At 37.5% G+C, this 12,432-nt stretch overlaps 1 protein-coding gene across 1 annotated transcript in view; it reads right to left on the bottom strand.

Moving 5' to 3' along the window:
* LOC139314291 (uncharacterized) overlaps positions 1-12,432 on the bottom strand; it is a 28,834-nt gene that overhangs the window by 864 nt on the left and 15,538 nt on the right. The window contains exons 2-6 of the mRNA XM_070939876.1: positions 5,418-5,535; positions 3,347-3,406; positions 2,051-2,212; positions 1,553-1,559; positions 1,223-1,300 (exon numbers count right to left, since the gene is read on the bottom strand). Coding sequence (XP_070795977.1) covers positions 1,223-1,300; positions 1,553-1,559; positions 2,051-2,212; positions 3,347-3,406; positions 5,418-5,535 — 425 coding nt within the window. The remainder of the gene's footprint in view (positions 1-1,222; positions 1,301-1,552; positions 1,560-2,050; positions 2,213-3,346; positions 3,407-5,417; positions 5,536-12,432) is intronic.

Below are 12,432 nucleotides of genomic sequence, written 5' to 3'. Positions count from 1 at the left end.
TGCTTTGACGATCCCCGCAGCCTTGAAGGGCTCTCAAACGGAGCGTTTGGAGGCTGAAAACGTGACGTGCAGAGCCCAAAAACACAAGCCATGGTCGGTGGCAATCTCTGCAGCCAGGAAGAGGACACGCGGAGGCTGAAGGGTGTGGGCCGGCAGGTGGGCGGGGTTATATTCAGAGTATAAGATGCACCCAAATTTTCAGCCTATTTTAGGAGGGAAAAAGTGTGTCTTATACTCTGAAAAATACGGTAATTTAATTTTGAAAGTTTACAAGAAATTATTTCCGCTGATAGATTTCAAAGAGAAACAAAGTTGACATAATGGTTAAGACTGTGTTAAATATAACAAAATAGTGCAACCATGTTTTGTTATCCTGTTCCCCTGTACCCTTTGTGTTGGAGGCACTGCTTAAGGAGCTTCTGGGTTGACGGGATTAGCTGGTGACATCACTATTGCCCAGAGGAGCCCATGGAGACTCCTTTCATGACCCTGTCAAGAAACAAGAGTGAATGACAGGAGCTCACTCCCCACGCAGCAGCACTTGGGTCTCAAACACAGGCTTGCTAACCTCCAACCCAGCATCTAACCACACAAGCTACTGTGCTCCTATCACTATCTGTCACTACCTCCTTAACTAAAGGATGCATTTTTCATCACTATAGCGCAAGCCCAAGAAAAAATATGTTTTTTTAAGGAACTACTGACAGTTAATTATATATTTACTTTACTGATTTTGGCCTTTGGCCATAAATCTCTTCTCAGCCTTTTGACCAAAATCAAACGTACTGAACAATACAGTAAACTCTCCCATGCCAAATCTGAAGTACCCTTTCCATTCTGGATCTGAATAGCTGGGCATCCCTAGTTCATCTCTCTACCAAATCCTGGCCTATAAGGAATACCTATGCATTTTGTTTACTACTCCTGAATCTGCAATTTTTTTATAATGTATGCCTATATATATGTATGTATGCCTATATATATATATGGTAGCAGCTGAAATATGACCTGTTATATATGCGATTTTAATATTTTTATTTTTTCAAAATAGTAAGATCATAATGTAATCTTACAATTCTTTTCAAAGCTATCTCTTAAAAAAAGCATGAGCAAACCTCAAGTTATATCACATCATATAAATACTTCAAAACATTTCATGCCAATTTTGATATTATCTATTATTCCTCTAGTATTGACAACTTCAGCCTACTTGTTTCTGTACCTGAGGTATCAGGTGGACAACTGTAAATTCCTTTCACATCTGTGAGAAACACAACTCGCTTAGGAGAGAATGTCTTAGCTAACACCCGTAATAGAAAAAAATAAACAAAAACTGCTTTATATTAAGTCAAATCATTGGTCCATTAACTTTCAAATTCTCTAGTGACTGATTAGCATCAGCTCTCTAATTCTGCTTAGAATGATCTTTCACAAAGTGATCTATTAACATGAGGAGCCTGAGAAGGCACTGAAAGTCACAATGCCTGGAAATATGAGGAATAATTTGAGGGAGACTTGTCTGCTTCAGAACCATAGGATGATTTCATTGTACCCAAGACCTCAGACTTTGAGATTGTGATGTCTTTTATTTAAAATTGTTATACATTTTGTTATCCAGATGTTACATGCAAGAAAACTTACCTTTTTCAAACAAAACACAATGAGACTGCTGTTATCTGTTCATGGTTGATGGCATTAAAAGTTTGTCTTAATTTGTACACAGCTCTGGATTTCTTCAGGCTACTTCTTACATTGGTATATACTTTACCCAATTAAGAACATGACTATATATATATATATATATATATAATATATATATATATATATATATATATATTCCATAAATCTGTATTTCTATTTTTTAATCAACTACAATTTAAATTAACTTTGAATTGCAAACAACTTCAACTTAGTAATAGCTCTTAAAAAGAAAAAAAAAACAGTCTGAAATAATCAGATATACCTGCAGCATATGAATTTAAAGAGTAGAGCTCAAATTTCTTGTAAGTATCCTGATGAATTTATAAATCAAGTCATTCCCATATCTCACCTCAATAATTGTATCTCCAGATAAGATACAACAGTGTTGTTCCAAGTCCAAGGTACAATCCCCATGTAATACAGGAACGTAACCTGCATCTAGAATATTCTTCACAGCATCAATACCAGCCTTAATGACATTCTTGTTTTTTGTTTGCCAGGTTCCAAAAGGCTGGAGAGAAATAACAAGCAAATAATTCTGTTACTGTTATTAATCAGAAGGAATTACTATTTCTGAAATAAGAATGATCTGAAAATTAAGGCATTTTGGTTCTGTTATGTTTTATATTCAGGAAATGACTTTGCCTTTTTACATGGATATACAGTAGCATTATTTCTTAATCTGTGTACGTGCCAGTTACAGTGGCAACCTGAAAGGCAACTATTAGATATGTTGGTATTATATAAAAGTATTTAAATTTGTTTCTCAAATTAAAATGCAGGTAAGAAACTGCCAACAAGAAACAGCTTGGTGAAGTGGTTAAAGAACCAGGCTAGAAACCAGGAGACTGAGTTCTAGTTCTGCCTTACAAACAAAACCACCTGGATGACTTTGGCCAGTCATTTTCGCTTAGCTCTAAGAAGGAGGCAATGGCAAAACACTTCTGAAATCTTACCAAGAAAACTTCACAGACTTGTCTAGCCGCCAGGTAGTCGCCAGGAGTCAACACTGATTCAAAGGCAGCAACAAAAACAACAAAAACTATCATAATTGATGAATATAATATATGAAGCAATAAACTTCAACAATTTACTTAGGGCAGAAAATGTAGGTTTTTACAGGATAAAGAAAAATTTCCAAAAAAATACTTTCAAGGCATCTGCGCACCTTCCGCCATGCTCTAAAGACCTTATTATTTCACCAGGCGGGCCTGGCCTAATTTTCTCCCTCTTTTATAAAAGATTTTTAATTTTTAATATCTTTTAGTATTTTATATATTCAAATTTTAAAATTGGTTTTAAATTGATTGGGGTTTTAATTTGTCTGGGCCAAAACTATTTAATTTGATTTTAATTCTACTTTTTAAATTTTGTATGTATGTATTTTATTGTTTGGCTGTGCACCGCCCTGAGTCCTTCGGGAGTAGGGCGGTATAGAAATCAAATAAATAAATAAATAAATAAATTAAATAAATAAATAAATAAATAAGGCAGATTCTCTTGATGATTCCTTCATCATACTGTTTTGAGTATGAAGATGCCTTCATACTCAAACAGTAATGAAATTAACATTATCTAACCTAGGCAAATCATCAAAATCTACCTCCTTCCAAAAAAAGGCGAACAAAAATTATAGGCCCCTTACCGAAATCCCCACTGCTGGAACTCCAGTATTCATCAATTGTTCTGTCACCACATGGTTCAACTGTAAATAAATAAAAGAGTGAGTCTCAAAATTTCCTGCCTCAATGTCCTCTTCTTAAATTTCCATATTAGTTAAATAATCCTTAGATAATGAAAGGAGTTAATAGACCCAGGATGATCCAGGATGAGAGCAAAAAAACAACCAGATAGTTAGATAAGGCATGGACATTTTTACAGATACTGCATAGAGAATATTTTAAGCATCAGATCATATAATTTTGCAAACAGTGTTGCTTTTAAGTGTTATCATGAATGGAGATACAATAAACCATCCTGATAACCATGTAAAACATATGTTGTGGAGGTGTTGGTAACACAAGAGAATGCTTATTTTTCAATGGAAGGTGACAGCACCAGTCAATGGCACTCATTCAAAATTGGTCTGATATGGCTTTCAAATCTAGTTTTATTATCATTTGCTCCAATTTACTAGTTGGCAATGTGATTTATAATGGAGTGACCAGATAGACATTTCATGATTCTCCTTAAGACCCCTTAAGGGGTCTGTGAGCATCTTCATTATGTTTCAGAACCACTTTCAAAATAAGTTAGGGATATTCCTCATGACCTGGAGTATCAGAGCTTAGAAATTTTAAATGTGCGGCTCGCTCCTTCCTTCCTTCCTTCCTTCCTTCCTTCCTTCCTTCCTTCCTTCCTTCCTTCTTTCCTTCCTTCCTTCCCCTTCCTTCCTTTCTTCCTTCCTGTGTATAATTCTGCTTTAAAAAAAAAAAATCACTGGAGGGCAGGTAAGATGCCTTGCATGGCTAGCCAGCTGCCAAGCAAATCTTATCCTCTCCGTCTAGCACCTGAGTTGCTATACTGGGTATCAAAAAATTAAATTATTCCTCTCTCACAATTTTAACATGTCTCCAGATTTAGTATCATCTAGCTCTCCTCCTGCAACACTGTTGATAGAATAAAAGGAGATCTGGTGGATTTGCTTCCTCTGTGAGAATGAGAGTTGGTATCTCTTTTTCTAGCCTCCATCCTCGAGCTGATTGCTGGAGACCTGCCCTATACAAGGGTCCAGATTTCTAGCTGATCAATCAACTATTCTCTACTGGACTTCTTGCTTGCTGATACGGAGGTTGAGGGGAATTCTTTCAGGCAGCCATTGGGTTGCAACAATTGTCTAGTCCATTGAGGTGGGTGTGGCTTTCCCCCCTGCCATATTATGTGAATCCTTGTTCATTTCCCATGTTCTGCTGCTTTTGGAGAACTGTTTGGGCTATTCTTTTGATGTTCCTTCCCCAGTCTCCTTGATCAATCTTCCAGCTAAGCCATGTGGCTCTCTAATGCAGTCTTCTGCATTAGGTTCACAGCTACCAGGAGGTGCTTTAGAATGCTGGAGGATCACTGATCTTCTTCTCTTCTCTCTATTATTCTCAACTTCCAAGATGGACCTGATGAAAGGACTCTGCTTTCTCTAAAGGATAAGTATGAGACAAAGGTTTCTTTCACAGGCAGGAAAAAGCCTTAAATGATCCCTATAACTAGAAAAGAGCTACCTTCCCAGTGGCAATTTTACAGTAAAGTTGTAACGTTTTCTGTTTCCTAGTTTTGAACCAGAAATTAAGGTATGATTCATGAAACTATTAGAATTCTCACAGAATTCTCCTCTTCTTATGTTATTACAGTAATATTACTGGTATTGGTAGAAAATGGGTGGGAGGAGGTTTTTCCATAATCTCTTTACCATTTTACCACAGGGGGGAAAAAACCCTATTTATAATGAGAAAATTTGTTCTGTAGTAAAGCAAGCAGCAAGCAGCATGTATACCAAATGCAGACATGTATTTCAAGACACATATTTTGCATTGATTTCATATATCTGTGAAACTATATATCATTTCAACATCTCCATATGCTCCCAATTCATCCATCTGTCAGACTTCAGTGCATCTCATATAAGGAACCCAGCAAGGACTACAGCACAATTCAGGAATGAACATGTGATCTGAGAACATTTGCAAGACACTCAATGATGTTGTTGCATACTGCTTGGTGGATACCTTGGTGACAGAAAGCCTGGTCAAACACAGCCCTTGTCTCAAATGATCACTTGCAGCTGATCCTCCTGATGTCCCCAAGGCAACATCAAATTCTTTTGCCTGGAAATGACCGAAAGACCTGGAATGGCAAAAAGAGAGTGATTTATATGTTTGGTTCTCAGGAAGCAGTTTAAAAAAGCGATATTTGCCCACTGATCTTCAGAACCAAAGACAAAGGCTATACCGTAAACTAATAAAAGGCAAGTTTTCACTAGTTGCTTATGATTTCTTTTATTTGCTTTGCTATAACTGCAAAGTATTAATAAGCGGTGCCTCAATTCACATGACCGGCTATTATCATGCTGAAAAAGAAAAAGATTACATTCTTCTATTTTAACTTACTATTTTTCAAAACAGCATAAATTGGAATCACTTAGCATCATTTTATCTGTTACAAATCTGCTATTGGTGAAAACACTGAACTGAGCATATCAGACAAACTCTTTGTTCAAAAAGAGTTCATGAAGAGCCTTGGTGGAGCAGTAGACTAAAGTGCTGTTAAATAGCACTTAGCTGCCAGCTGCCTGCAATTACTGCGAGTTCAAATCTCACCAGGCTCAAGGTTGACTCAGCCTTCCATCCTTCCGAGGTAGGCAAAATGAGGACCCGGATTGTGGGGGCAATAAGCTGACTTTGTATAAAAAAAAAAAGAACACCGCTTGGGGGGGGGGCGAAAGCCCTACTAAGCAGGTATATACAAAAATATGAAGGCTATTGCTTAACGCATTGTAAGCCGCCCTGAGTCTCCAGAGAAGGGCGGCATATAAATTGAACCAATAAATAAATAAATAAAATCTTCAACTCCTCACTCAAGGAAAGCTATCTTTTTCCAGTGAAAGGAGGAAAGGGGAAATTTTCTGGAAGATGACTTTGAGATGAGAGAGCTGTTTTCCAACTACATCTGATGTCCATCCTGTTACAATAGCTACAACAAACAAACAAATATCAGTAAAGCATATTTTGTGTCGGGTATGTCACATCTATTTTAGCTCAAAGAATGAATGCTTAACTGCTTAAGTTATAAAGAACATCACAATATGATGCACAGCATGAGGTTAATTTGTTTTTTTACAATGAAAGCCAAGGACTTCCAAAATGGGAGAAGAGGGATTATAACCAGAACAAACAAATCCACCAAGCAAAGCTTCAGGACCAGCAATCTCTCTTCGCCTTTTTCACTGAGGAGTTAGTATGCTCGGCTAAACTTCCAGAACCCTCCTGGTCTATGTGCCTTTTCAATAATTATTTTAAAGTGTGATAAAGTGTTTTTATGTATTTATCGTTTTTAATTAAGTGTTCTATGCTGCCCAGTCTCACTTTCTTGTGAGATGGGCAGCTATATAAATTACTTACATAAATACATACATACATATATAAAAAAGCAGTAGCAGTTGTGAAGAGAAAAATCATATACCTATTCTTTCATATATGGGGTATAAATAACCAGTGTTTTTCAACACTCAAGCTGCCCTGAGTCTTCGGAGAGGGGCGGTATATAAATTTAATTAATTAAATTAAATTAAACACTCACTTCTGAAGGTCTATCTGCCTCCTCTTTCTTTTGACTTGTCCAGGGAAAGAGAGTTAAATCAGTATTGTTTTCTTCCCATTTCTATGTCTCCTTTGAACTTTAAAATGACTTTCCATGCATCTTTTCTCCATCCATTTCCCTGGATCAAAAACTACTAGTAGCTACACATGCCCAATATATCAATCATGCTGATGTCAGTGCATGCTTGCTCTGAAATAAACCCACTTTTCTAACAAGATATATCAAAGAATACTGCTTGAAATCTCGGAAAATCTGGCACCTCTCTGAGTAATTAATACTGGATTAAATCAGGTTGACAATTGATGGGTGCTACTTTCATGACAGCCTTGGGGGGTGGGGGGAAGGGATTTTTGAAAAACAATCATCTATCCAGAGTCAGGCTGATTAGAAATTTACAGAACTGCCAAGCATTCATGCCACTGCTGTGTGCAGCTAAATGAAACTGATGTAAATTCCAAAACAGCTTATTGCAGAACTATGACAGAAGTCAAAGCAGCTAAAAGAAGACTGTAAATGAAATCCATGTAAAAATCTACTTTTGCTTCACTTTCAGACAAGCACAAGAGATCATTTAAAAAATGGGAAATGGGAGTATATTAGATACAGCTTCTATATTTATCACCATGGAATTTATAAACTGTAGTTAGAGAAAAGAAATGTAACTTTTACAAATATAAAATGAATATATAAAAAATAAAATAAAAACTTAAGTGGATAAACTGTATATTCTCAAGTCATTTTATCTTGCTGTTATTTCTTTTGCAGCTGTAAATAAGGGATATGTGTCTTCTCAATCCGCTATCCATTTAATTATTGATGGGGGGATTCTGAAATCCATATTTTCTTTTTTAATAATTTGTTTTCACCAGACTGGGAACTTTAAATTGGACTATGGTTCTTGAAAGAAAGGACTGTCCTAACCATTAAGACACATGGTTATGTTATTACTCCTGATTAACATATGTGTGTGTCACCGCATACAATAAATAATTGTCAACAAAATCTTTAGAGAAGAAACATTCTGAATTTATTTAAGGAATAATTGTCTGCATGGAGTAAAAAGCACCATGTTGTTTCAGGAATGGAACAAATTCTGGCAATCCATATATCAACTCCTGCTTTGAAGGTGGGGAGCCACTTCCTACTATGAAGGAGAAAGTCACAACATAAATATGCTTAATCCAATAACAAAGAAATGTGGTGTGGTGGTGTATTGTTATTGAAATGACAGCTCTTAAGAATTGGAGCCTATTGCCCCAACTGAAATTTCCTCTGGAGAGTTGGAAGAACCCACCAAAGCAGTTGGAAAGGGACAGAAAAGACAGTTAAGTTGCCCGAATGGAAAGAGTGATTTTCACCTAATGATGTAGGCTTTTTTTTTTCCTTCTTCTATTCAATTGTATCTGGTTCACAGAGACCAGATTTAATGAAATCAGCAATGCAAAGTAGAAATAGATGGTCCATGCTGAACACAATCACTATTGTGGCTATTTTGTGCCTCTACTCACTACTAACTGACTCTCTCTGCTAATATTTACAAAGGCATGCAGTAAGGAGAGGCATTGAAAGGCTGAAAATGCTAGTTGTCCAAAATGGGACTAAAATCATGCACCTGTTGTGAAGGACCAGCCAAGTGTTAGGTCAGACTGCCATAAATATTCCCTCACCATGAGGGCCTCCTCCTTTTCAAGCATGTTTTATGCCTCCATTATGTGCTATTTGATCCTCTGTTAATGCCACAATTACAAAAAGGCCATGGAGATGTACTTGATTGCTTGTCAATGGAATAAACACCTTTGCTGCAGCAGGAGATGGCTGAAAAGATTCAAGTTTCTCATTTGCTTACCTGCCTAGCAGGTATTTCTAAGCCATCAGATAAATGAAATATAAATCACAATGACCAACCGCTAGCAACATAACGTTCTGTCCTCAATTAAAATAAAACAGATAATGTAATTGATTAACACTCCCACCCCCCCCCCCCCACACACACACACACGCACGCATTATGGCAACAGGTGAAACGGTGTTTGGTTTAATTCTCTCCTTATTTGTTTATTTCAAAGATCCGTCTGGCCGCCCATCTTAAAACATCATTCTGGGTGGTTCACAGTAGTAATGAAATCTCAAACCATAACATCCAAAACAAGAATTAATAAAGAAACATTTCTTTTTACTTTGCTTTTCTGTGGGAATGACACTTGTAAATGATCTGCTTGAATATATATGCAAAGAAACTTTAAAATGGTTCTTTGACAAGAGATTTAAGCAGCTTAAATAAGTGATTTTAGTAATGTAACCAGAGGCTAATTCTCTATTTGAAGAACTGTCAGAACAAGCTGCGATGATGAAGCACCATTTGCACAATTCAATTTGGGTGGGCATCTTAATAAATGAAATACAGAAAATCTCCAAGACAAAGCATGTAATCCCAGGTTAATAAAAACACAATAAAACCAATTCTGGGAGGAAGAAAGAACAACTAGTACATGGGTGTCAAACTCGCCGCGTCACGTTGCAGTCACGTGACGTTTTGCGACATTTTTCCCATTCACGGGGCTGGAGTGGGTGTGGCCTGCATTTGCCACAGCCAGCCTGTGGGCTGCCAGTTTAACACCCCTGAACTAGTATGACACTAAGTATGACACTAAGTAGCCTATATTTCAAACATGGCTAAAATAGTAAACTTTTAAGCTAATGGTTCAAATAAAAACAGAAGTATAGAAAAATACTAAATGTTTACTCCCAGGGCTGCATTTAGCACCTACAGTAATATCCTTGTTTTCACAGCTCTTGTTCTACAGGGTTATCAAGGCTATTTTGTTTTAAAAGGCACTGAAGGTGGAAGGGGATTAATTTTGTTGTTATGATCCCCTCCACCAATCTTTACTGTATTTGATTTGTGGTGTTTAATTATGAGAGTCAGGGTGAGAGAGTCAGATAAAATTGCTCACAGTTTCTATTTCATAGTGCTCGTTTAGCTTGTGGGAGGAAAGGATAGTGGGGTCCTGAAGCTGCCTCAACTGCTGATTAAACCTGGTCAAGGTTTTCTCTACTACAGTGACATGTGCCGTATTTCTAGTTTAATGAGTCTAATTGTTTTAAATTAGTATTTTTATAAAGTTACATTCTATGCAAACTGTTGTCTTTTTTGGTCAGGGAAACCCTTCCCTTCTACTGATGGTACATGCAGCCATCTTACTTCCAAGGGGAATTTATTCAGGAATGGCCTGCTTTCTGAATTACCCTGTATTCCAATTCTATTAAAATATTTGGCAGGGAAAGTAAGCCCAACAGAAAAAACAGGGTTAATTACTGAACCAGCAGAAAGAATTCCAGAATCCAAAGGGAGCAGAACAGCTTGAGAGGTCAGTCCCCAAGTAGAGTTCGTTTATCAAAATACACAATTTTAGCAGAGAAAGCTGAAGCTTCCAAAACACCCAGACTATATTTTCAGGACTTTTGAGTCTGTAGAAATCACTGTTATTCCCTATATTCGGTCAGAAGAATAACTAAGGATCTTTAGAAGCAAATGTTTCTAAAAGGAAAAAAGGCCAAAATAAGAAAATGGTCTATCGAAAACAGGGCATGTTCAACAATCATAGATGGCTCTTCTAACATTTTTCAATTACATACCTAATGGCTGAACTACATGCTTCAGGGACAGGGATAGCGAGTGAGTACTCAAAGCTATGTCCTTGAATTGCTAGAAGTTAGAACAAAGCATAATTAAGAACAGTAATTAATAAGTTTTTATCACATGTAAATGCCTTATTCTCTAATATGTAAATAGTATATGAACGGGATATCAGGGGTTAATTTATTCTTCACTTCTTAATGTATTCATACTTTACCACTCCCATACCTAGCTCCACCCATTGTATATATAAGGAGCTGCACGCACCCATTCCTTGCTTCTATCTGTGAATATTCAGTGAATATAGAATGCCTAATGTAAATAAAGAGAGATATATTTGAACTTTTAACTCTTACTAGATTTATTGAGTCTGATCCTGAAAATATTGCAACAAGCTGGTAGCAGAGGATGGTTAATTGACTCAATAAAAAAAATTAAATATGTCTAAGAGAGATAGGCCCAACACCAGGGCATACAGCAAAGAAATGGAAACGGATCAAGAAATAATCGATGAATCCACAAACGCGATTTCGAGAGAATCCGAAGAATACACCACTGAAGACGAAGAAATAATAAATGAAAATGATGACCGAGAGGAAATCAAAATAGAAAACAACGAACTCAGGTCAGAGATATTAAAACTATTAAAAAGCCAGAAGAACGATGAAAGCCTCATCGCGAACCTCCAAGATATGCTGAAAAACAGCGGAGCAGCGAGAGAGAAGCACATCGCTACTGAAAAGCCAAAAGATTCAAAAATAGTGAGTGATACGATTACAGAAAAAAACACTATGAAGAAGAAAAACGGTGATCCCGCGCAAAATTTTGAATGGCAGCCATCTTGGTTTCAACAGACCTCCAGGGTGAGCGAAGCAGAGCCAATCAGAAAACTCGATTCAAAATTTCTGGCGCGAAAGACGTTACTAGATAATGAAAACGAAAAAGAAAAGTCAAACACCTCAGAAGAATCAGAATCGGAAAGTGAAGGTGATTCAACAGATACTCAAATAAAATCAGCAATGAAAACGCTTTTTGCTGCATTTGGACCGAAACTAAAAATTACCAAAAAGTCAACTAGAAAGCAAGCGAGCAAGCCAACGCCTCAAAATCTACCCGCTCCCATCCTGACGACGAGAGCACCGACGCCTGAACCCAGAGAGCCCTGCAGATACCGCCCCACGCCGCAGACCGATGCAAGCACCAACGCTCTCAAGAGAAGAAAAAGAACAACCGCCATCGTCAGGACTCCCAAGATCGAGCCAGAGACCGATTCATCTGAGGAGAAGCAGAACGAGAGAGCCGCAACGACGAGAACCTCTCACGACGACTCCAGGGACGAAATAAACAACGCGCATGCGCAAGACTACGCAGACGGCCCTGGAAGACATGAGTTGCTGAAAGGATCGTGCAGGCTCGTTGCGAGCATTCCCACGACATTTTGTAATTTCCAGCATTTACGAGACCACGGACTACCTCCAGTTGTAAGTAATGGACCCAATAATGTCGGAAACTTGCCCAGTGACTTCCCAAAGCTGAGGATAGATGGCATTAATTTACAAGAATGGTATCAGCAGCTCCAGGTTGTCTTTATGAAAGAAAACTTACTGTTTTTTATCACTAATCCCCCAAAAAGACCTTGGACTCTAAAATTAGATTGCTTACACCATAGAGCATTTTTCTTATTAATTTCTAGTGTATCTCCTGCTATGTATCACAGCATTAAGCAAAATCTGACTGTTTCAGAGATTATTCAATGCATGTTCAATTTATTTCACAGTGACAGTGTA

The sequence above is a fragment of the Pituophis catenifer genome, unplaced genomic scaffold, assembly GCF_029215685.1.
Source record: "Pituophis catenifer annectens isolate HBS135680 unplaced genomic scaffold, rPitCat1.0.hap2 SCAF_3, whole genome shotgun sequence".
Lineage (NCBI taxonomy): Eukaryota > Metazoa > Chordata > Lepidosauria > Squamata > Colubridae > Pituophis > Pituophis catenifer.
The sequence above is the reverse complement of the archived record's forward strand: the minus strand, read 5'-3'. Positions and strand labels throughout refer to the sequence as shown.